This window comes from Belonocnema kinseyi, chromosome 4 (assembly GCF_010883055.1).
Source record: "Belonocnema kinseyi isolate 2016_QV_RU_SX_M_011 chromosome 4, B_treatae_v1, whole genome shotgun sequence".
Lineage (NCBI taxonomy): Eukaryota > Metazoa > Arthropoda > Insecta > Hymenoptera > Cynipidae > Belonocnema > Belonocnema kinseyi.
In genome coordinates, this window is record NC_046660.1 from 128190252 (window position 1) to 128217758 (window position 27507).

Consider the following 27507-nt stretch of genomic DNA (forward strand, 5'->3'; position numbering starts at 1 on the left):
ACGAATTCGTGTGACAACTTCCCAGAAGAATTTGGCATTATTTTCGCATAAGCCGACCGAGTTTTTGCGCCGATTCATAACCATGGATGAAACCTGGATCCCGTACTACACTCCTGAGTCAACGCAACAGGCAAAACAGTGGATTCCACCGGGCCAAAGTGCTCCGAAGCTTCCAAAAACGCAACAATGGGTCGGAAAGGTTATGGCCTCCGTATTTTGGGATGCACATGGCATAATATTCGTGGACTATCTTGAAAAAGGTAAAACCATAACCGGAGCATACTATTCATCATTATTGGACCGATTGAAAATCGAAATCGCCGAAAAACGAGCGCATTTGAAGAAGAAAAAACCGCTTTATCATCACGACAATGCGCCTCTTCATTCATGCTTAGTTGCACAAGCAAAATTGCATGAAATCGGCTTGGAATTGGTGCCTCAGCCACCGTATTCACCAGACCTGGCTCCCAGCGACTATTACTTGTTCCCTAACCTGAAGAGATGGCTCACCGGTAAGCGTTTTTACTCAAATGAGGAGCTCATAGCTGAAACTGAGGCGTATTTTGGAGACCTTCCGATCGAGTACTTTTCGAATGGTATCAAAAAGTTAGAAAATCGTTGGACTCGCTGTATCGAACTAAAAGGAGAGTATGTTGAAAAATAAAACCGATTTTGGCCAAAAAAATGTCTCCGTGTTTCATTTTTCAGGGACTTATCAGACTGCATAGTAAAATGAAAGATTGACCAAAAGTCCGTTTTTCTCAGGTAACGAAAGTTTCCATTCACAATTTATCTTGACTAGGGTTTCGTTTTGTTTATGCACAAAATCTGTTTACTTAACCTCTACTGGTGTACCTGCCTGCATTTTAAATTGCTAACCATTTTCTCCATCCAACCCTCTTTGTTTACTAGTACCTGCACAGCAGTTATACGTGCATTTAGGGAAAAATTTCAAGCAGAGCACAAGAAAAATGGACCTTACCTAAGCTCTGCGAAACCTCAAGTTTCGTTTTAGAATTGTTGGAAGTATGAAATCTAAAAGAGGAAAAACCTTTTGCTCCCAGTCCCTGGTATTTTGCTAATTGACTATAAATTTAATTTTTACAGTTTTGTTGACAATATAGAAATTGGTGCGCTTCCGCGGAATAGACAGATAGTTGAAAAAATAAGAAGCTTATACTCTATGGAACTCCATGGACACAAAACTTGTGTTCATTTAATGCTCTTTCTGCCGAGGCATCGGTTGTCCACATAAAGTGTCGATGCATCTTTTTTACACATATATTTTATACTTTTTTCCCTTACATTAGTGTAGTTCTGCTTCATTCCCACATGAAATTGAAGTAATTGCGTACCAAAAACCGTTCATAATGAATATATTTATTTAAAGGGTGGATATGTATATTCACTCATGCCAAACGATTTTTTTCGATCTGCATTTTTTTAATGGTAATATACACACTATGGTTTACTTATGAGGTATACACCGTTGGGTTAGGTGCACCCGACAAACTTTAACAGTTCATATATTTGTTCCTAATTGAACAATTTTGATTTTTTAAATAGATTTTATAGGAAAAATCCTCAAGAGTTAAATCGTACTAGTTTAAAAGTGTAAATATAAAAAAAATATACATGATTCCAAATAAACAAAAGTATTTGTAAATTTTTTTTTTGAAAAAATCATGTTTTTCTAAAAAGCCGTGATTTTCAGGAAAAACCCCCGTGCAAAAATGACGACTTGGGTTTGGTAGGGTGCTAGTTATTTTCCCCTAACTTTATTGAGGCGCTGAAAGGGAATCTGGAAAGGACCCAACAAGAACGTCACGCTTTTTAGAAAAGGCACTAGCCTAGGCATTCCGACCATATTCGAGCGTGGGTGCCTTTCTATTGCCCGACTAAACAGTAAGATCCTTTCTAGATCCTTGCTCTATTTCCCTATTAATTCCTAATCTGATTGTAGATTATGTGGTGACGTGTTACAGTTTACGAAATTTTGGAAGAATTACTATTAAAGTTCTTCCTGGGTTTCTGAAGTGTGATGCTGTGGTTGCAATGGTAAGAAAGTTTAACTAGCACATTGCCATAATCTATTACCAGAATTTTTTTATTCACAGAAGGAAAATATAAATCCAAATGTAAAATACATTTTCTTTGAAAAAGTTAAATCTACACATTTTACACCTTCCTGTAGTCTCGATTAAACACTCTTCTGTTTTCTCGTATTTTATTATAATCATAATCATAAATACTTGACGACATTTATCCGATACTTTCGAACTTAGGAGGAAATATTTTTCAAGCTCGATTTGTTATATTTGATTTTTAAACGTACCTACATGATTTCAAATTAAATCGATCTCTAAGAAAAATTATTTTCAAATTTTAAAGGCACCAAATGTTTTAAATTTTATCAGAAATAAATTTTTATAAATTCAGTATAATTATAAAAGTACAATATAAAAATTTTTATAATTTCAGTATAATTAAGCATAATAACATTAAAATATTTTTTTGCACTCACAGCCATATTACCCGCATTACCTGTCGAGGACTTTGAAAGGTCTCCTCGAGAAAATAATTAAATGATCCAAATTGTTTTCAATATATATCTTTATGAATAAAGCCTTTCAACTAGTTTGATTAAAGAATATAGTGCTAAAAAGTGAATGTCAAGTAGCATACGACAAAAACCTGCCGAGGGCCACCCAAGGAAAAGCTTAGATTCTTCTAGATAGAAAATCTGACTGCGGCCACGCGTAAAAGCCAATAATTAGTTTAGGCATAAAGAGGCAATTTCTACCTATGTTCTGCGATGAAGAAAAAAATAAATTGGAAATTAATTGCTTACAATGAGTAAGCGAACAACCAGAAAGTTCAATTATTGTGGAAAATATATTTTATATATTATTTTAAAGTCTTATTACAGAATTTTAATTGCAACACAGTATATAAATTATTGTTACACAGTGTAATTAAACTTTTATATGCTTCTACACTTCTGTTTTCTTTTTCATATCTCACTTTTCGAATATTTATTATCATTAGGAAAAATTACTTTCACGAGTGTCATCCTAAACATTTATAACTTCACTTTTGCCTTCTGCATTGTCACTTTCGTTCACTATTGTCGATTGCTCAGTGCGTCATTTTTTTCATTGGGTAACTTTTGCTTCTGATTTGGTTTAAGCCCTTTTTATTTCCATGATTCCGTACATAATAATAAAATACATAGAATGAACAACCTCACAAGGCATCAAACTTTCGGAGCATATAAGGCTATCAAACATTGGCTGCATTGGCATGGACACATTACTGCTTGTTTACCCGTCAATGCATCACATTTTCTAGTTAAGTTACCCTTTATAACACACGAAGAGTTCCCTGTTTAAAGTAGGAGATATTAGGGCATTTTCTACACGGGAAGATAAGTAGGCTAAAATACCGATGAATGGAAAGCTCAAGGTCTGAACTTCAAAACAGTATTATCGGTTTTTCCATATGTTCCGGAAAACATATTTATCTAGTGATACGAAATTAGGCAAATTTCCGTTGCCGCGCGGATAAATCATGGTACGAAAATACTCCATTTATCATCAAAAATGAATAATTTAAAAAGCATACTTACCGTAACGTTTTTAATTACACAGCCACACAAAAAAGTGTGCGGATCTGGTAACAAGACACACTTATTCCTATGGATTTTGGGGCGCTGAATTAAAATTCGATATCAAAAATCACCCATCACGTCATGGTTGAGCCATAACCTTAAAAAATGACGCAAAATCATGCACTGAGGCAAATAAATTTCAAAATAATGCCAGTGATGCAAATTTTCACTTCAAAAAAATGTCGACAACTTTGAAGGATCAACCCTTGCCTGATATCAACTTTTTTAACATAACTTTACCCAACAGAACCTGACCTCACCTAACCTGAATTAACAGAAATTTATTAAACTACACGTAAAGCTCTGGAAGCATATTTTCCCAGTAGCAAATGGGTGCTACATTGAATGGGTCAACTCGAGCCTAACCTAGAAATAAATCTAACCTAGCCTAACCTAACCTAATCTCACGAAACACAATTAAACTGATTGTGTTGTCCCGTTGTGTTTGCGGTACCGTTTCATTCAGCTTCGGCTTGACCTACATAGAGGTTTAACCTATCCTAACCTAACAAAAACTGACCTAACCTAACCGACTACGCTGGCAACCCTGTTCTTGCGTATAGTATAAATATATCCCTTAAGTTTTAGAAAAGCAGAGCGAAAAAATTGTTGAATAAAACTCTTATTCATTTGCATGTTTAAGTTACAGCTCTACATTTTAATTGATACAAACATTGTCAGGTTAATTGAAATGGGGTCAATTCTACTTGTAGTTCTAAGTTTCTTCAAATGAGTAATGTGCGTCTAAATTTTTAACCACCTGTAGTACAATGAAATGAATTTTATTGTGTTACAACGGGAACACTTGATTAAGTTGTGTTGCGTTAAGCAAAATTTCGTTAGGTTTCTTTTATGTTAGATTCATTTGTAGGTTAGGATCGAGTTAACCTATTAAATATAGCACACATTTAAGACTGAGAACCGTACGCTTACATAGCTACACGTGTGGTTGAATTTCACTCGGCTAGGTTAGGTTAGGTCAGGTTTTGTTAGGTTAGGATAGGTTAAACCACTATGTAGGTTAAGCCGAAGCTGAATGAAACGGTACCTCAAACACAACGGGACAACACAATGAGCTTAAATGTGTCACGTGATGTTAAGTTAGGTTAGGTTAGGTCAGGTTTTTTTAGGTTAAGATAGGTTTTACCTCTTTGCAGGTTAAGCCCAAGCTGATTCAAACGGTACCGCAAACAAAACGGGACAACACAATCAGTTTAATTGTGTTTCGTGTGGTTAGGTTAGGTTAGTCTAGGTTAGATTTATTTCTAGGTCAGGGTCGAGTTGACCCATTCGCTTTGACATTTGCTACTGGGAAAATATGCTTCCAGAGCTTTGTTAAATAAGTTCATATCAGGCAAGAGTTGATCCTTCACAGTTGTCGACACGTTTTTGAAGTGAAAAATTGCATCACTGGCATTATTTTGAAATTTATTTGCCTCAGTGCATGATGTTTCGTCATTTTTTGAGTTTATGGTTCAATCATGACGTGATGGGTGATTTTTGATACCGAATTTGAATTCAGCGTCCCAAAATACATAGGAATACGTGTGTGATGTTACCAGATCCGCACACTTTTTTTGTGTGGCTGTGTTATCTTCTAAAATAATAAAAAATTATTATAAAATTAATAAATTTATTTAAAAAGTGTCAATGTTTTCAAAAATACTACATTTTTGGGTTTTGTAATAAAATTGTACATAAAATTTTAGAATTTTTCAAGGTTATTTTTTATTCAGAATCAAAATATTAGTGAAAAACCAGAAACGAATTTATTTACATAAATATCATAATTAAGTGTTGGTATCTTTCCTTTCTTCAGCATCTGCCTATGAACTATTTGGGCCGCATTCGTGCTAATCATCGCCCGTATCGCTCTCTGCGTCATCGGTGCTATGTTCCGCAGTTATGGCTAATTTCGGCTTTTATGGCATAAAGAGGTTCTAAGTCACGGGCACGGCGAATTTTCACACGTGTCAAAATTTTTTATCAAGTATCTACAAAAATTAAAAAATTTTAATAATATTTTGAACTAATAGTGTATATCACAGCGTTGTAAGACGCACGTGAGTTTAAATCAGTCAGAAGATGCAAAGCGTACGCCGTGAGACATGATCGTCAAACACACACACACACAATACACTCAGGCACACAATTACAATTTTTACTTTCAACAGACGCTATGAGCATCACAAATATTCAAATGAAATAACATCACTTACGTTTAGATTTTTCTGTTTCTTTGAATTTCGTGACGCCGTATACACGCTGGGTGTGAAATACCCGAAGGGAATCTTTCAAGGTGCGCCCTTCGGCAGGTTTTAAAAAACCGAAGCTACAAAGGTGATCTATGCGTAGTATAGGTGCATAACATTCCTCCCCCCTGGGTGCACACCCTAACTCCCCGTCCCTAAGAAATGGCAGATCGTTTAAAAATCGCGCCAGGTTAACGTAACCCATTGTTTTTTACCACGGGTTTTAAGCTAAAACACGATTTTCTTCTTTATCCTCAATTATTAACTTTCTTAAACCAATAATATTATAGAAAATAAAATATGATGAAGTGATTTAAAAAAAAATTATTTAAATGGAAATAAACTATAAAAAAAATATATAGGAACAATAATATCAGTAATTATTTTTGTCTAAAGTTGTTAAGAGAGGTTACGTCTAACCTCAAAGTAGGAACTTCGATGGGCATGTGATACTTTCAGTTTCCCCGGCTTTTTTTCCACAAAAATGAAAATTCTTAAAAACTGAATTCGGAGATGCTATAAGATATCATAAGGGACATCCCCGGACTCTTTTTTGAGGGATAATAAAAAAAAATTTATTGTACTAAATAAAAATTTGATGCATATGCATTATTTTAAGGTTGCGTCGTTTTTCATCTCTGCCTTTCCCATAATCTGGAAATTATTTATAGAATAAACTTTTTTGATTGCCTGCAAACAAGGTTAGTTCCAGGAGAATATTTACTATGTTTATTTATGAGTCCAAAGTTTTCAGCCAAAAATATTGTGTAGTTTGGAAGTAACGCTCGGTTGAATTGTAACACACATAACCTCGAAATATACACGCATGGTGTTAGCGATATCAAAAATTTTTGGATGAAAAAAAACACAAAAATAAGTGTGTGGGGACGTCCGTTAGCATGTTCGTTATCATTTCCCAGATTTTGAGAGCAAAATATTTCTTATTCTAAAAAAAAGCCGGGGGAAGCTCAAACTGGTAAAATCGACAATTTTCTAAGTATCACATGCCCTTAAGAAAATAAAAAAAATGTTTTCCAGCTTTTCGAAATTTTATATTTTGTTGCTGAAATTGTGAAAATAGAGATTACCTGATAGATTAAATGCTCTTTATATTTTATCGAACATAACTCCACTTTTTAAATCTCGCTCTACGTGCACCATATGCATGAGTCAAACAAAAAATCATTTCAAAAGAATATTAGGAAGATTTAAAAATGTTTATAATTAAAATTTGTGTGTGTTTGTAATAGCTCTTAATTTGAACATTCTTTGTCAAAGCATAACAGTTTTCTTGGAAATGCAAACTCTTATCGATAAATTCAAGCAATATACAAACAGGTAATGTAATTCAGAATAATGAAAATGGGATATAATGTTTAAATGTATATGATGTACAATATTGAAAAATTGAAGTTTTATAAAATACAAAGTTTTAAAAAAATTAATATAAAACCTTTTCACATTTTTGCAATTATAGAAATAAAAAATTAAAGAGGCCATCGCTGGGTCAGATCCGGCCCTCATTTTGAATTCCCAGATCTGAGCCCTGTCCGGTAGGGCGTTTCATTGACGGTCTGGCGCTAAGCTGATTTCCCTATCTGGCCCACATTTTACCCGATCGGGCCCCGACCGGCGCCCCACCGAAATGCCTGTACGGGATATTTCCTCGCACACCTTTTATTTTATTCAGGCTGAGCGTAAAAATCTAAATTTGACCAAGAACAAATTAGCGACCTACTTTTCATTCTACATAATCACAAATAGTATAAAGAAATATATTTTTTGAAATAGAATTTTTTTTAAATATGGGCTTTTTCAAAAAATTTATTTCAATTTAAATTCTCAAAAAATTTTTTTTTTAATTTATCGTTATAATAGTCTTAAAATACATGAAAAGAGTTCTGAAAAGCTATAACAAAGTCCAATCGGATCATCCTAAAAGAAGTTACACTAACGTGAAGGTGAAAAAGCTCGTGAAAAGTGAAAACTTCAGGACCCTGTATACTGACAACCAGTTGATAAATAAACCTTTGTTTTGGTGGATTAATGTAGGTCCACTAGGACTATATTCTAGCTAAGTTTCAACCGGATAAAAAAAACTATACTATACTATACTTGCTTAGGATATCCTTCTAGAAAGTTAAAATTTTAATTTTTGTAAAGAACAGTTTTGAGGGTTACACTGCGTATTCTAAATTTTTTTACTTAAAAATAACTAATTTACTAATAACAAATTTTTGATTTGTCAATTTTAACCTCATTTATGAGTCGAAAAAGGTTCGTCTTGAGACAAATTTACGCCGATCATTTTAGCTTAGACAAGGCTCGTAAACGTAGTCTTAGCCAAGAAAAGATTCGACTTGAGACAAGTCAACACCGTCTTACCTTTCGTGGCCATAAAAGTAAATCGAAGGCCTATGTCTCGAATCAGTTTTTAGACGCAGCCAGAGATCGATTCCTTGGAGATGAACTAAAGACATAACCAAGTCGAACTCAAATCGAAGCATTGTTACTAGGATGACTAGTGCTTTGAAGTCAGATTGATGGTTTGGTCGATGGTCTGATGGTTTAGAATCAGGGGCGTCGGAGCCGTGTGGGCTGGGCAGGCTTGAGCCCACTTATGAATTTTGATAGGTTGGCGGAGCCCACCCATAAAATATATAAATCTAATAATAAAATAAACCGTGAAATTTGTCAGCCCTCACTACTTTCTCATCTGGGAGAAATAGGTACGTGCAAACGTAGCATGTCGGTGAGTCAGCTCTGTTAGTTTCCTCTTCGCAATAAGTTTAATTATTCTAAAGTCATTCGGGATTTAAAAACCGAAACCAATTTGAGGAGCAGCTAGATCATCATTGGGGAAGTCGGAATAGCTCGAGTGCCTAATATAACTATTAGTACATTTCTAAGTGAAATTTTTAATTTATACAGTGGACTTCGTTCGTGTCGCACTCGTTCATGTCGCTTTCGGCTTCGTGTCGTGGTCAAGTGACTCCTCAAAACCTCGGCCGTGACGCGGAAATTATATCAAAAAGTTGCGCGCGCACCACAAACCAGTGCTGTTCCTAATGGTGTCTAGTGATGTCTAGTACATATCAGTAATATGTTATTAATCATGCTACCTAAATACGCCACTGAAACGACCGGAAGGGACGTTTGCGACACAAACGAGGGTCCCGGTCCCAACTCTGGGACACAAACGAGGACCCACTGTACTTAAGTTTGCAGTTGAAAAACTTAATTTTTAAGCCTATAAAAACACAAAATTTCAACGCAAAAATTAATGTTTGAATAAAATAGATGAATTTTCAAACTAGAAGAATAATTTACTACCAAGGAAGACAAATTTTTAACTAAAAAGATCATTTTTCAAGAAAGGAAAAGTTAACAAAATTGTTCAATTCCCATCTTTAGTCATGAATTTTAAGCCAAAACAATAAGGATTCAATCATAAATGGTCTAGTTAAACTTTGCATTAAAAATGGAATTTTTAACGAAATATTTTAATTTTTATCGAAAGAAATTAATTTAAAAAAAGATTAATTTTTAACAAAAAAATAGAATAGTTAAATTTTCAGTTCCAAAATTAATTTTGAATAAAAGAACAATCGACAATAAATGGAAAGGTTCCATTTTGAGTAAAAAAAGAATTATAAAAAAAAAACAAAGTTTCAACAAACAACTTAAATTTTCAAACAAGAAAATTTAATTTTAAAATAATTAATTTAATGTATAAACTAATAATTTTTCTGCCGAAAATAGTCATTCAAAATTTCAAAAATCAGTAATGAAAAATCATTTTAAACCAAAATTTGTTGTTGAAAAAGATGAATTTTTAAACAAAGAAATAAATACTTAACTAAAACAGATACATTTTTAAACAGAGATCATATTTTCTACCAAAAATGATGAATTTTTAACTGAGGATGGTTCATTTTCAAGCAAAAAAAAACAACACATTTTTAAGAAAATGGTTAAAGTTACAAATAAAAAAAAATGTTCAAGCGAAAATAATAAACCTAAATTATCAGTTCAAAAAATCAATTTTCAACAGAAATACTTGAATTTTCAACAGAAAAGTTAAATTTTGTAACAACAACAACAAAAATTTTTAACCAAAATAGATGCATTTTTAAAGAAGAATCTACCTAAAAACGACACATTTTCTGGAAAATATGAAAACGATTTCCAATAAATTTTTTTAATTTTTTGATTTAGAAATATATTTCAAAATAAACAAATATACAAATAGAAATGAAATAGTTGGATTTTCGGATAATGAATAGAATTTTTAACACAATAGTCCCATATTCAGCCAAAAAATGTACTTAAAACATAAAAAATAATTTTCTTCCAAAAAAGACGAATATTCAAAGAAGACTTGCATTTTCTACCGCACAGTTAAATTATCAACTAAAAAAGATAATATTTCAACCAAAAATTAAATCACTACATTTTCAGTAAAAATATGATTATTAATCGAAAAAAATGAATTTTTAACAGTCTTATAATTTTCGACAAAAACAACATGAATTTTTTACAAAGCAGTTGAATTTACAACCAAATAAATGAATTTTTAACAAAAACAGATGTGTTCTTAAACGAGAATAATAATTTTCAACTAATCAAGATGAATGTAAACCACATAGTTGAATTTTCAACTAAAAAGGATAAATGTTTAACAAAAAAATGGAACAGTTAAATTTCCAGTTTAAAAATACATTTTCTACCAAACACGATTTTTAAGTTAAGAAAGGAAAAAAATAGCAACAATTTTTAAAATTTTTATTTCAAATAGAAGTATTTCAACAAAAAAGTTAAATTTTCATACCAAATATATGAATTTTTAAAAGGAAAGTTCATTTTTAACCAAATAAAATAATATAAAAAAATATGAATTCTTAAATAAGAAAACAGGACTTCCGTTTCCGGCATGTAAGTGTAAAGTAGTGGAAATTGTTGATGCTGAGTTTTTCTGATATTACGGTGAAATTTGAGGTAATTGGATTATGAAAGTGTGTAGAAGAATGTGGATGTGAGAGATTAATTGAGGGATTGTGTGATTGAAAAGGGGCGGTAGATATTTTAGAGAATTGAGACAGATTTGTGTGGAAGTGTGTTTGGAAATTTGTGACATGGTAAGAGGACTGTGTTGATCGGGTTGGTCGTAGCAGGGTTGGGTGGCGACAAAGAAAGTCGAGACAAGTACCACATCGCGACGCTAGATCGAGGCAGGGAAGCATAGAAGGCGGGAGAGTTTGAATTTGATTCATAACTAGCGGAGCGAGTATCTCCGCGATAAAAACAGATCTAAAAGCGTAGGTTCAATTGATGCCTTTATCAAAAGGAAAAGAAGGGAGAAGGAAAGCAGTGAAGCGAAGGAAGATATCGGGGCGAGCGTGATATATCAAAAAATGTTTAGATCACCGCCGGAAAAGCAGAGTTTGTTAAGTAAGAGTGATAATAGTAAGGGGGCTGACGGAAGCGAAGATGAAAGTGAAGTTATGATGAAAGAGGAAAGTCTAAAGGAAATTCGAGAAGTGATGATAGAGGTAATGGGGACTAATAAAGAAAAGCAGGAGAAAAGGGGAGAGGAATTAAAGAAGGCAATTAGGCGGGAAATGGTTGAAGTTAAAAAGGAAATAAAAAAATGGGAAGAAATCAGGAGAAAGTTAGAAAAGAGGATGCAGTCATTAAAACAAACGCTAGAAAAGTAGGAAGAGGATAATAATAAAAAGGTAGAGGAGATGCAAGGTAGGATGAAGAAACTTGAAAGCTCGAACCGAGATTATGGTGGGGGCAAGAGTGGGAATAAGAAGATGGAAAGGCTGAGAAAAACAGAAAAAAGAATAGAAAGGAAAGAGAGGAAAGAGAGGAAAGAAAGAAAATTAAACATTGTGATAAAGGGTATAAGAGTAGAGGGGAAAGAGCTGAAAGAAGGGGTGGACGAAGTTCTAAAAAGGATTGGTGCTGCGGTAGAGATAGAGAAAAATGCGAAATGTAGGAAGGAAAGAGCGAAGAGGGGAGATAATGGTACTGGTGAAATTAAAGAAATGGGAACATAAGGGGGAAGTGATGACAAAGAAGAGGTGATTATATGGAAGTCCAGAGAGAATAGAGGATGATTTGACATGGCTAGAAAGAAAAAATGCAATATAAATTGAGAAAAATAGCGCATGATGAAAGAAAAAAAGGAAAGAGAACATGGGTTAAGTATAGAAGAATACAGATAGACGGAGTGTGGTGGGATTGGGATGAAGAAAGAGAACAGATAGTAAGAAAAGAGATGCAGGAAAACTATGAGAGGAAGGAACTGTAGATAGGAAATCTAAGATATAGGGAAGGAAAAAAAGATAAGAGAAGAAAGCAGGGAAGAATGGAATATTTGTTACTGGAATATAGCAGGATTGCGGAGAAAGAATAGGGAGTTTATGAGAAATTTCACGCAATGGGATGTAGTGATAATGATAGAGAGTTGACTATATGAAAAGGGATGGGAAAGAGTAAGCGGAAGGTTACCAAGAAATAAAAATAGCAAGTGAAAAATTCAAAAAGGAAGAATAAAAAGGGCAGAGCAGTGGGAGGAATGGTGATGGGAGTAAGGAATGAATGTACAACAGGGAAAGATAAGAAAGACAGCAAAGAACAAAAAGAACGATTAATAGCAAAAGAGATAATGGTGGGAGGGCATACGCAGACGACATAGTGTTGATGGCAGAGAATGAAGAAGGGATGGCGGGATTAATTACAGGATTAGAAAAATACTGAGATGGGAAAAAGCTGAATGTAAATGTAGAAAAGACAAATATAATGTGGATCAGAAAAGAAGGGGGAGGAAGAAGCAATGGACAGGGAGATGGAAGGGAATAAAGTTAGAAGAAGTAAAAGAGTATAAATATTTGAGATATATCTTGCAAACGAATGGAGATCATACAGCTCATATGAGAGAAAGGATAAAAAAAGCAGCAGGGGTAATGAAACAGATATAGGGAATAGGAAAAATGAGGTTAAAAAATTGGAGAAGGCGAATGTGGTTATTTGATAGGCTGGTATGGCCGGTATTAGGTTATGGAACAGAGAAATGGGGATGAAAAGGAAGGAAAGATTTTGAGAGTTTACAAGAAAGGTATATAAGGTAGACACTAGGGGCAGACTAGAGGACGCCAGGATATATGGTGAGAGAAGAGGCGCAACGGGATAAGTTAAGTATCAGAGCGGAAAAGAGGACATGGAAATTTGAGATAAATGTTTGGGAGGGAAAGGGAGGGGAGTTACGAGAAAGTGTTTTATGGAGGTAGAAGAGAGGAGAGGGAGGGCGATCTAATTAACGAGATGGGAAGAAAAAAGGAGGGAGCTCTTTAATGATAGAGAAATAGGAGACGGGACTGGAGAAAACTATAAAGAATTGAAAAAAGTGAGAGAGAAAGACAATTAATAGAATGATGGTGGATGATTGAGAAATCAAAATACAATAAATGGTATAAGATGATAAAAAAGGAAGGAGTGCCAAAGTATTTAGAAAAGGGATGGGGAGAGAGAAGGTAGACCAGAATAGCAAGATTAAGATTGGGAAACGGGGAAAGGATGTAGGAGAGGAATGGAAGGTAAAGGAAGTTGGCATGAGAATGTGGTTAAGATTCTAGGGGAGGATAGATTAGGAGAAGAATGGATGAAGGAGTTTGAGGGTGCTAAAGGAGCGATTGAGAGTGAATGAAAGAATGCATGTGAAAAAAGGCAAATGGAGGTATAAAAAAGTGAAAGAAAAAGGAAACGGAAGTCGTTTAGATTAGACGCGTAAAGATTGTAAGTAATGGTAAGGTAAAAGTTAAGTAGACTAAGATGCGTTTTCGTTCTCATGCTCTCTCTCTCTCTCTCTCGCTTGCACTCTCGCTTACGTTCGCTCGCTCACTCGTTTGCTAATAAGTCTAAAATTGCGCTATCGCAGGGAATAGATATAAGGAACTAGGTATAAGACTTATGTATATAGTTGTAAATAATTGTATATATAGAAAGGATAAGATTGAAACAAAAAATATAGATATAAGCGGAAAGCTTGTAAGGAATGGAAGTCATGCAAACCCTTAGAGGACACATTATGAATAAAGAAGAATTAAGAAAACATAATACTAGACGATTCAAAATAAATAGAACTGAATTAAAAATGAAAAGGATTTGAATTTTTGGTTTATAGTTCATTTGTAAATTAAAAAATTCAACGTTTTTATTTGAAATTGCTTACGTCTTTGTTGCATATTTTTCGTTTTTATTCGAAAATTCATTTTCTTTAGTATAAAGTTATTCTTCTTGTTTGAAAATGTATCGCTTTTAGTTGGAAATTTATTATATTGTTGAATATTAATTTTTTGAACTAAAAATTTAACTCTCTCTTTTTTGTTTCGATTTTTTTTAATTCAACAATTTTGCTGAATATTTGTGTTTGTTATTGCTTGTTATTGCTGAAAACAATTTTTGTTGTTTTTAAGTTATTTTTTAAACTGACAATGTAACCATTTTTTTTACCAATTAATCTATTTTTTAAAAATTCGTTTTATTGTTGTTTTGAAATTTGATTCTTCAAATTTTGGATTTCTGTTTTCGGTAGAAAATTTTTGGCTTCAAAATTGAATTATTTGTTTTCAAATTCAATTAGTTTCTTGTAAATTAAAATTTTTTGTTTACTTTTGTTGGTAGGTAATAATTATTTTTTAACTGGAAATGTAACTATTTAATTTTTTCTTGAAACTGAATCCATTTTAGTTGAAAATTCAACTATGTGGTTAAAAATTCATGTATTTTGTTGAGAATTCGTCTTTTCGGAAGAATATTCGCCTTTTTTTGTAAATTCATTTTGTGAAAATTGAACTACTTTGACAGAAATTCGACTTTTTATTTGAAAGTTTAACTAGTACATTTTTGGTTGAATACTTATTTTTTTCGCTTAAAATTCCTTTCTAAAAATTATAATTGAACAATTTTGTTGACATTTCTTTCCCTGAAATGTTATCTGTTTAGTTAAAAATTTATCTTCTTTGGTGGCGAATTATTCTTCATGTTAGAAATTCGTCTGTTTTATTAGTTGAAAATTTATTTCTTTGATTGAAAATTCGTATTTTTTTGGGGGTTAAAACTTAATTTTTTCGATTGTAGACTTAAGTATAAACTAAAATGTTTATTTAAATAATGTATTTTGTTTAGTTAATTCTTAGGTGGAAATTTAACTATTTTCTCGATGATTCGCTTTTTATTTGTTATTTGAAACATTTTAAACCCAGAAATCTTGTCTATATAGACAATGCCTTGTTGAAGAAAAATGAAAAATTATAATGAATTCATAGTTGAGAGCCAGAAAATTAAGATAAATTAAAGATATTGACATTTCATTAAATAAGTCCATGTTTCACTTATATTAGCCTGATTTTTGGCTATGGTTTTGTGCTACATGTACCTATACTTTTTCGTTTATAAAAGTGCTAATTGTAATTTATAAGTTTTGATTATGTTAATTATTTACTTTGATTAGGAAATGTTTATTTTTGGTTGGCAATGAAATGGTACATTTTCTTGTAAATTATTTACTGAAGGAAAGAAGTGGGACTTTTTAGATTGAATGCAAATTTTTTTAGTACATACTTATCGCAAGTGAGCAAGTACGTGGGCCGATTCTACGGGCTTGAAACTGAAATATACTGCAAAAAATAAGACGTGGCGTCAAAAGTCCCCTCTGGCTTGATACGTCCAATACTTTTTATAGCAAATACGTTATTGCGGACGTTTTATGGAGCACAGGTGCAATTTCTGACAAAAAAAAAGTTTTCAATTGAGATGTCCAATGAGATGTTTCAATGTGAGCCTATGTTCTGACAGCACCAACTATGAGAATATGCGCTGTCAGGCTCGTAGCCAGAAGTTTGGTTCGGGGGGGGGGGGGGGGGGGGGGGGGGGATATTTATAGAAGATTTTTTCACATCTATACGGAAATGATAGGATTCGCGGATATACAGACTTATATTGAATCAAAGCGTCAATATTAATTCCATGGACCTTAAAGAGTTAAAAATAATTATAATTATTTTGAGGCTACTTCCGAAGGATTTATAATAAGTTCCAAAGAATTCTTAGTGAGTTTCCATGAATTCTTTATATGACATTTTTCACTCTCTCGGACGTCGCCAGGCTTGAAAAGCATTAATTGAGACTCGCTGTACAGACATAACAAATGTTTAAAATCTAGTACGTGTTCTGAAAAATATTAACTTAATTACGCTGGTACAATACATAAGAAAATGATACGAATTGTTTTTCATGGATTATTTCAAGTTTCGACTTACAGACCTTGTTATTTTCATCTGGACGAGACCGACGAAGCTGGCACGCAAGTAATACAAGCTTTTTTTTTAAAGCAACATGACGAACGAGGACGCTCTTCTTTAATGGCAAAATGTAAAACTTGAAATTCTTATACTGCATTCTTACAGTAAAAAATGTGTTAATATCATATCTAAAACTGTTTCACAGTGATCTCTCGTCGTGCAAAATTGATGACGACAATCAAGATGGCCTGTTTGCCGAAACTTATTTGCGAATTGACATCGACTGCACATCAGGACCAGTTGAGCGAAATGGAAAGGTCATTACTGGATTTAATCAGGTCAGTGTACCTTATAATAATAAATGGAATGATTTGCAAGGCATATAAAGCATGCACTCGCAAAGAAATTGTTTGGTTGTCCCAACCAAACAATCTTTGGATGTCACTATTTCGGTTTCTTGAACCAGACTATCGTTTGTATCAACTGAACTGGTATGGTTATGATGAGTTAACCTGTTTTGTTGAACAGTTTGGTTAAGTAAACCTCACAGCTCCGTAACAACTCACTGCGATATTCTTGAACACTAGTGCACTGGTCTACATCACGGTCGTGTAAATAAGTCAAGAAACCCTGGTGGTGGGGAAATGGGCGCGATGAATCTCGTTTTACAGATGATCGGTGTTTCTCTAAAAAAGTAGTCCGACAATTTGCTGTTCCCTTTCCAGGTATGGTCAGTACCGTGCCGACTTAATTTTTCTACTACTTTTCAGTCTATTCATGGAGAATAGACACAAAAAGCCCAAAGTCCTGTACATTGAGTTGATCAAAGACGATCATTTTTCTGTCGGATGTACAATAACCCATCTAAATGCTAGATCTCCTCAAGCGCGGCGCTACACAATGTGGGGAATTAGAAAATTGGGGTTCAAAATGATCCAGAGCCTACAATTTTCGTTCAATTCAATCCTTTTTTTTTAATGAAAGCTAATTGAATTCTGAAGAGGTCTGTCGAGGGCGATTTTGCTATAAAGGCTCTGTTTGTTTGTTATTCGAGTTGCAAAATGCCAAAAAACCATCATTTTTCATATTTGAGCTGCCGGTGATATAGCATTCATTGATTTTACCTCAAAAAGGTGAATATTCTGATGTAGGAAACTGACGCTTGACAATATTTTTCATTTTTATTAACAATTCTGCTCAATAAATGCACATCAAATAAGAAAAATCTCTTTCTTGATGAAATTTTGATTATATCATAAAAATGGAAGTTGTACGACTCAAGAGACGTAAATAATGGAAGTCGGGAAAACACAAAAATCCAATAGATACGTGCGTGAACTTTTCAATGTTTTTCCAAAAAACAGCGTAGCAATTAAACGTTGAGTGACGAAAAAAATGTAAGAAACAGAACAAGTAAAAAACGAAACAACTGATGAAAAACAAGAGACACAACTGATTTTCAGTTGTTTCGTTTTTCACTTGCTCCGGTTCTCACATTTTTCTCGACACTCAACGTTCAATTACCACGCTGTTTTTTTGGAAGGACATTAAAATGTCCACACACGTATCCATTGGATTTTTGTGTTTTCCCGACTTTCATTATTTACGACTCTTGAGTCGTACGAGTTTCATTTTTTATGATATAATCAACATTTCATCGAGTATGAGTTTTTTCCTATTTAAAAGCGTCTATTAAACGCATTTGTTGAGCAGCATTGATAATAAAAGTGAGAAATATTGCCAGACGTCAGTTTCCTCCATCAGAATATTAATTTAGAGATAAAATGAACTATTATGAAAAAATAGATTTTTTCTATCAAAGAGTGTCCGTTTAATGCATTAGTTAATCAGTATGGTTGATAACAATGGTAAATATTTTGATTGTTCATTTATGTCATAGAGTTTTTATTTTTGAACATGACTGACCACGAAAAAAAGAATTTTTCAAATCGTTCCAGAATCGTTGAACGAGTGCAATAAAAACTCATACATAAAAAACGTACATCGCTACGAACATAGGTTGAACCTCCTTCTCTTTGAAGTCGGTTAAAAACAAGGGCAATAGAGCTTCGGATCTCTTTGGTAATTATTATCATGAAAAACATACCAAAACGTGTATCCGTTCTTGTGAAGTAATTATTAAGTAATACGTTTACATTTACAGTGTTTCCTGAATATTCCTCAATTTTAGCTCTGGGATTATTGTAGATTAAGTTCAGCGGAGGCTATCGAAACATTACGAAAGTGTTTACTTTTTTCTTTACTTAAATACAGTAAATTATACAAAATACATTTAAGACAAAACTCATTTTAGTTAGATCAAAGATGATTCCAAATACTACTTTACAATGGAGTATCTAACCGTACGAGGAAAAATTGAAATGGTTCTGCTGTATGGAGAAGCTGGAAAGAATTTTGATAATGCTGTCAATCTCTACGCTAAGCGTTTTCCAAATAGAATTGTGTCACATGCTTTATTTTATCGTACTATTACACATTTTACTACCGATGTAAGTGTTCAACCTAAGAAGAAGACCCGTACAACAACAGTCACTGGAGGAAATAATGAAATTGCTGTATTAGCTGCAGAGTCCAATAATCCTCACGTTAGTATACGAGAAATTGCTCGTGATTCCGAAATGTCTCAGAGCAGTGTTTGTAAAATTTTGAAACGTAATAAATTTCATCCGTATCATGTCTGTTTAGGTCAATAACATCATGGCGTTGATTTCCAAAATCGGGTAGCTTTTTGTCATTGGGCACATGAACAAATACAACGAAATCCCAACTATTTTAGTTATGTATTATTCTCTGACGAGTCGTCTTTTACGAACCATGGAATAGTTAATCGATACAGCATGCACTATTTATTGGAGTATTGAAAATCCGCAGTGCCTTCGTGAAGTCGAACCCCAGTGTCCATGGTCTCTCAACGTATGGTGTGGAATAATTGGCAACAAACTGATCTGTCCCCAAATTATCAAAGGCAGCTTAAATGGTCCAAAATATCAAGATATTTTGGAAAATGAAAGGCCAATATTGCTTAAAAACTTGAGCTTAGAAATACGGTAAAGCATGTGGTTTCAACATGATGGTTGTCCGACACACTATTCAGCGGTAGCACGAAAAGTTCTTGATCGTGACTTCCATGGTCGCTGGATTGGTAGAGGCGGTCTGATAAATTAGCCTGCAAGATCGCGAGATCTTACTTCACCAGATTTCTTTTTGTGGGGCTATCTGAACGATAAAGTGTACAAAGAAAAACCAAAAACACGTGAGAATATGATTGACCGAATTATAAGTGCATGTGGTAAAATATAAGAAGATACACTTCTTCGTTGTGTAAATTCATTTAAATTACGGATTAATAAGTGCAGTGAAGCCGAAGTTCATCATTTTGAGCACTTACTTCAATTAAAAGATAATTCCCTGAGCACCTCGAATCGTGAGAGGTGAGGGGACTCACGTTAATCAAGCACCCCGAAGGGAACAGAAAACTGCTACGTTCACGTCGTTGTTCCTGGGTTACGCTAAAAGTATTAGTTCGTTTTAAGACTAATTTCGAGTTATGCAGAATCATAAGCGTCCATTCTCAGTAACAGTAAAATGGAGAAAAATTGAATTTCCTCGATTACAGCACCATCTATCACGAAACTAGTAAAATGGATTAGACAAATCATACGAATTTTTATCCAAACAATCCGAATAAGCAATAAAAAATAGGGGTTTCCATTTAAGATTTTCAACTTGCCCTCACCACCACCCCCAGGGGGCGGTTTGGGGAAACCGATTCTAACATCAGTGTATGTACTCCTCAGAGTGATTAAATTTTGTTTCATAACATTTTTTTATACAGTGCCTATTTTTAAGATATTTGAAAGTTTTAAGTTAAAAAAATCACCCTGTATACAGAGGAGCTTATTTATAAATCTGTTTATGAAATTTATTTATAACAATAAAAAAACTATACTTTAGTGTTTGATTTCAACAAAACATTAATTTCACTTGATTTCGCGGGGAAACGTGATAAAAAGAGCTTCTAGACTTCAGTGTACAGCAATAATCGATTTTGTTCATAAATTTGTTTACAACAATTGAACAGATTGCACGAACTTCATCTAAGTTATTACGATTTGTTCATAGATTGTGAATCTATCAGTTTTTTACCCTTGTGAGGTAAAACCAATAAATGATACAGAACGGGCAGCTCAAATATGAAAAGTTATGGTTTTTTGGGATTTTGCAAATTGAATAACAAACAAACAGATCCTTTTCAGCAAACTCGCCCTTGATATACCTCTTCAGGATTTAATTAGCAGGCACATGGTGCATGTAAATATAACCTCACGACTCAATGAAAAATTTTAAATTCCTGAATTGTCGAAACAATTTGTTGAGCCATGTAAAAAATAATGAAATATAAAAACTGTTATATTTAAGTGAAAGTTTGATTCAGTGAAGTTTTGTTTGATAATGTAAAAATTTTATCAAGTATAAATAATTCAAAAGTACCTACATCGGCCATTGCAAGATCCCTACGATTACATACAAATAAAAAAAATTTCGTGATGAATAAAATTATTTAAATAGTTTTTATATAAATAATAATTTATCTATGTAAATCAAATATCAGAATCGTAAATAATTTACTGAATAAACGAACATACCTGTAGTGAAGTTCTATTAGCATTGTATGGAGCGCGTTTTTCGAATAGATCATAATGTATTGCCCCCGCTATGCACCGATGTCGCCACAATCTGCAAAGTAACAAACGAAAACTTTCTAACGGATCCATCGGACCAGCCTCCATACAATTCAGATAGAACTTCACTTAAAGGTGTGCTCTTTTAATCAGTAAATTGTAATTCCCGCCACTTCTTTAAGATCATAATGTAGTAGTTTGAAGTCATTGCCTCAATTACGTATCAAACAAACTATTTTGGGAAATAAATTACAGAAACAAAGTTTTACTCAAAATAGCATTGGCAAATGTTGTCTGTGTAGAAACAATAGATCTGTCATAAAAACGAGCGATCGTAGCAGAACATTCTGTCCAAGCAGCAGTTTGCTTAATCATATCGATAGCGATACCTTTTCGCTTTGCTGCTAAGATCGCAGCATGACGCGTACGGTAAGCATAGAAAACCTTAGTGTCAAAGCCGCTGTCTTTGAGCACTTTCTTTATTCATCGGCTCAAAAACTGGATAGAGACAGCTGAGCGCAGTTTTCTAAAAGCGATAAACAGCTTCGCATCACGGCCGCGTAATCATTTAGTTTGCTCTAAATAAACCTGTAAGTTTAAAGCTATACAAGCAATCCCATTTTGATTATAATAAGGAATAAACAATGTCGGCTGAGTCTTATGGACCCGTCAAGTCCTAATTTTGTCATGTATCGTAATACGAATACAATCATCATATCTTTCAATATTTCGGATATCAATGAGAAGCAAGAGTCTGCATACGGTGTGCCTTATTTTAAGCACAGAGGGTAATTAACTTAAGTGTAAGCTTTCCTAAACTTAGATTGGCCGTGGAACCCCAACTGCTTATATGGACCATGTAAAAGAGCGATATCAGAACAACAACTATTAAGTTTACCCACAGATTCGCTTTCGTCAAATTCCTTAGAAATAAATTCTATAACTTGCAGAATATTTGGCTCATGCATGTCAATTTGATCACAGTCAACATGATCCAGTCACTATTAAAAATACGGATTCAACTTATCTGAAAGAGACATATACGTGTCAAAATTGCCGCTACTAGACTTCGAAGCCAAACATTTTTCTCTTTCGAATTCTCTCATATGAAATTAGTCGTATGTTAATTATGTACACCACGCACTGAAGGTACCCATGAAAGCTGCGAACTCTGATATTGCACTTGATCAAGTCAGCAGATTTTATATTTGCAGTTTTACTCTTTCTTTCTTGTCCTGTATTAACATGTGGCAGACGAAACTAACGGACTTTTCTTGTCATTCATAACAAAACCAAGACTCTCAAGTAATTGTCAACTCACCTGGACATTAGTCTGCCATTCAAGAAAAGAGTCTGCAAAGCCTAAAATTTCGTCAAGGTAAATAGCCGAAACGTAACCTCTTTCACGAAGGTTTGTTATCACAGGTTTTATCAACTTTATAAACAGGTAAGGAGCTTAACAATTTTAAAGGGTACGCAATTATACTGATACAGCATAACTTCGAACCGTAATCTCAAGAATTTTCTGTACAAGTAAGAAACTGAAATTAAATGATACTATCATCTAATTTGAAATGTTTATCTTGAATGAAACTATTTAAACTAAACAAGTCCAAAATCAATCGATCCAAGCAATTAGACTTATGAAGAATGAAAATTCAAGATACAAATTGTTGAGTATGAGAATCGCATTTTTCAATTGCTTCTTTACCCAATAGAGCATTCATTACACCATGAATATTTAATCTGTCTAGTACAGACCAAGAAGGTTCAGTAGGAAGGGATTGTTACACCAATCCGAGATCCAACTGAGGATAGTTACATCTGATGAAATTTTGGCCCAAATTTTCGTAAAGAAAGCTAAGCGAACTGTAAGAGTACCTACCTCTAGTTGTTTTTCCTTGCAGTCGCTTTTTCCAGTTTCTAATTCGCCGGCTTGAGTCGAAGAGCAATCCTCTGGGACCAGTTTCGGCTATAATTGTACCTCTGCCCGTCGTAGCTGGAGTACAACTTCTGTTTGACTTGGTTTCGCGAGATTTGCAGTCGCTTGTTTCAATTTCTGATTCACTGACTTGACTTAAAAAGCCATCCTCTGGAACCCGTTCCGAACATAATTGTACCTCTGCCCGTTGTCGCTGGAGTACAAATTCTGTTTGCATTGGTTTTGCGAGGTTTACAGTCGCTTGTTCCAATTTCTGATTCGCCGGTTTGACTCGAAGATCCGTCCTCTGGAACCCGTTCCGGCCATAATTGTGCCTCTGTCTGTTGTCGCTAAAGTACAAATTCTGTTTGAATTTTGTTTTGAGAGGTCAAGCTTTTGACGTTTTTTGGCCCTCCTTCCTTTACTTGTAAATTTTTCACAGCTGGCCTTAACTCCTTCGAATACTATTGTACAGCTCTTGCAGCTTTTATTTATACTAATAACTCCTTTGTAAAAAGGCAGCTGTCAAAGGGTCGATCCTTCAACATATTTGGTATATGAGCTGCTATATTCAGCCATATTTTCCTGCTGCGCTATGATTCTGTCATCCTTTTTCTGACTTGTGCTGTCAATAGCAGCACTAACCTCTAAATTCAATTAGGGCGGATCCAACATTCACAAATTTGCGGGGGGAGGGAAATCCTTCTGTAATTCTTTTGCTTTCTTCCATTGAAAGACAGTTAATTATAACTTCGCTCCAGATTTGAGCCAAGCGGTGAGGAATTGCAGGAGCAAAAAATCGATCAGGCACAAATCTTTTACCAAAAATCTGTAGATATGCTTGATACATATTAGAGATCGAACTTGTCACTCTCTGCCAATATCTGGACTTGATCAGTGGATTTATCCAATTTAGCATCATTATTGAAATCCATAACAGACTCTGCTCTGGATAAACTCCTCTTTTTGGAACGATGCGGCAAATTATAACTTCTAATCGAACTGTCACGCGGACTTCGATTGTTATTGTATTTTCTTCGAGAATCGCTTCTTTCTTGATCTCCAGAACGTCGATCTTCGTTGTATCGTCTATATTCACCTCGAGAATCGCCTCTCTCTTGAATAAATTGTCGCGTTCTTTCACTAATCGACTGTCTTCGAAAAAGGTTTCTTTGAATGCGACCTGGAGAACGTCCGCGAGAATGCCTTGGAGAGCGACTTCGAGAGTAACTTCCAGAAGAATTTCTTCAAAAGCGTATTTGAGAATGCCTTCGAGCATATCTTGGAGTGACTTCGAAAACATTTTGGAGGGCGACTTCGAGAACAATTTTTTTATCATGAGACACTGAGCTCAAATAACGGCTTTGGTGACCATCTGACAATAAAATAAAAACAATTCTAATAAAACACAACTATGGCTAGCCCAGTCACAAGTTACTTGAAACTAAAATATTTCGCAAAATAAGAATGCCAAACAGGATGAATGCTATTTAAAATATTTCAGGCATTAATTAGTCACAAATTGGTTGGACCAAAATGTGACGCAAATAAAAGAAAAACAAGCAACAATTATTATCTCATCTGTTGAAAGTTAACGAGACACATGCCTTTGAGGGTTATACATCACTTGATGTTGAAATTCACTGTGACACTCTATATTTCAATTAGTTGAACCAAGAGAGCATACTTTACGTATAAGTGCTTACCATGATCATGTCTTGATTCAAAAAGCTGTTTTTCCAAGGCGTCTTATCTCTTTTTTAATTTTCTATTTTTCATGATTAAACGCACACCTCAGGCGTTATCGACACAAAGAGAATGCGACTATGGCCGATGGCGGTGCGATGGATTGGCTGAAAGTTTCCTTTTGTTACTTTGAAGATTGTAGCACCATCGGTACATAGTGGGGGCACTACATTATGATCTTGAAGATGAGGCACGAACAGACAATGCAAAATGTGTCAATGTCTACCTAGGCGGCTGCCATTTAATCCTCGTGCCGCACTAACGACATATACAAAAACGGCAAAAAATTTTCAGTTTTATGCGATGAAAATTGGTTTATTTTCATTTACACTATTTTGGTAGCTTTATGTCTATTCTCCATAAGCCTATTCATGGACCTCAGTTTTTCATCTAGCGGTTTGAAAGTAGCATAATCAGCATCTACGATTTTTTTCGATTCCAAAGATACTATATATTGCTTGATTAGGAAAGTTGAAAATTTTAAGGTTTTTAATATCAAGAAACTTCAGTTTAATATTGAATTTAATATTGAATACCTTTCAAATTTTCAACCTTTATAGACAAATTACATGTCTTTAGAATCGAAAAAATACGTAGATTCCAAATATGTCACTTTCAAATCATTGCTAGGAAATTAAAAAAAAATGTAATCTCACATTTTTTCCCATTTTTGAGAAAAGTACCCTTAAGCAAAGGGGTGGTCTGGCCAAGCTCGCAGGTACCAGTCCCGAAAGAAGGTCGTTGTTCAGCCCAGTCAGGGTACCCTGACTTGGCCAAGAACGTGCCGAACACTGCCTAAGTGACCCCTAAGAGTAGAGCACGGCGGTCGGAGAGTAGAGGGTCAGAGCGAAATCAACCTAAAAGTGCATTTGTTATTGGAAAAATCCATATACCTTCCGATCATCGCTCTTCGCTGTTAGTGATCACTTATAGAAACAGCGGAGTTTCTAGGCATGTTTATACGACCGTGGTGTGCACTGGCAATGAAAATATATTATAAAATATTAAATTATACATAGATTAGTATTAAAGGAAGGAATAATTATTTTCTAATTTTTTTATTACATTAATCTAATGCTTCATGAGCACCCGTTTTCATTTTTCTCTTTTTACCTACTGGCCTACTCAAACTGCGCAAACTTGGAGAATTACTGCGTTCCGACGCCCTTTCCTAACCCTCGCATCAATTTTTCTATTCCACAAAATTCCATAAGCGTCCATTCGACGTGAAGTGAAATGCAGTGAACTCTCAAATCTACATTTTTGGCGAGACACTTCATTTTGTACTGCAAAACGCAAAGGTCAAACGTCCAAAACTTGTTCAAATTTGCAGTGATTCTCTTTAACGTTTATTAACAAAATTCAACTACAAAAAAAATCTCTTATAATGTCTGTTACATAACTTATATCAAATGTACAAACAATCTGAACATTCGCGAAAGCCAACAAACCTGACATCTTGAAGCCTTTTAGAGTTTCTCTGATGAAACTTGTAACAAGAGTAAGAAAAACCTGAACATTCGAGAAACTCAACAAACTTACTTTCTTAAAAACTTATAAGCGAACCTAACATAAGATAAAATTTGTATTGAAAAGAAAATTGTCTCTTTTCTATTTCTTTTAAAAGTTCTGTAATATAGCTTGCTGCAAAATTCACAAAAATATAAAACTCGAAAAACCCAGAAAAAGTTTCTTCTTTAAACATTTTATGGTAATTTTATAATTACACAAAACCCTTCTCTAACATCAAATGGCACTCTTTTCGTTTCCTCGTCGACAAACTGTTACAAAACTTGTAACGAAACTAACAACAGGCTGAAACTTTGCAAAAACTAAGAAACTTGATTTTCTGAAAATTCGTAAGCAAGCCTGGTATAAGATAACTCGTTAAATAACCAAATGGTTACGCTTTCCGCTTGCTTTCAGAACTTCTCTTACATTTAAATAACACAATACCTTCTTTAACCAAAAAATTGATCCTATTCGACTCTTCACAGAGTTTTTGTGCAGTAATTGATAACAAATGTAACACGGCGGTATCTTTCTAAAAATGAGTTATATTTTCACCTGGAACCCATTTGTAATCACTTTACAGGAAATAACGCAACATGTCGTAGAATTAAGGAAAAATAATACAAACTTGACATCTTGACATCTTCTGGTCAAAATCTACTCAAAACCTTTGGTGACAGAGATATTAATCAGGCAAACGGATTTAGTTCGTTATTTCCTAGAAATCTAGGGAATTTTAAATACGTTCGTGAATTCTGTGATATTCATCCATTTTTTTAAACAGATCAAAGTTTTTTGTTATATAGAACCTTTCTTCTCAGTATTCCTTAAAGGAAAAACTATCGAAAAAATGTATATCATATAAATTCGAATCGAGTGACTACAAGTAGTAATTTTTTTAAATTATGATAAGTGTAAATAATTTCTAACTTCTATAATATTTATTGATCTTTATAAATAGGCGAGAGAGTCTTGTTAATGCGAAAACCTGTCTCTATCGATCCTTCATGTACAAACCAACCAAAAAGCTTTTGAAAAATACATTTAAATTATATCACTGCAAGTAGTACATAATTCTTTCAAATCCTGAAAACTGTAAATAATTTCTAACTCAAGTGAGATTCATTGACCTTAAAAAATATATAAGAGGTTCTTGTTAACTTGAGACCCTCTGGAAATATAAATTCTAATCCATGTTCGAATGTTTAGAAACACTTGTATCTTTTCGCCACCAAATTAGGTTTGAATCAAAGGAAAATTATTTCTTTGAATTTTATTCAGTTGTTAAAAGTTACCTTTAGGTAAGAAAGGTTTGCATTTTCCAATGCTGTTAGAGGTCTGAATATTGGTTTCCAGAATTTTGTTTATTCGAAACATTGATAAGTAACAAAAA

The 27507-nt window shown here is 34.1% G+C and overlaps 1 protein-coding gene across 3 annotated transcripts in view; it reads left to right on the plus strand.

Annotated features, from left to right (window-relative positions):
• Positions 1-27507, plus strand: part of LOC117171950 — a 278456-nt gene that overhangs the window by 121206 nt on the left and 129743 nt on the right. For all 3 annotated transcript variants that reach the window (XM_033359634.1, XM_033359633.1, XM_033359631.1), the window contains one exon: positions 16438-16570. In XM_033359634.1, coding sequence (XP_033215525.1) covers positions 16438-16570 — 133 coding nt within the window. The remainder of the gene's footprint in view (positions 1-16437; positions 16571-27507) is intronic.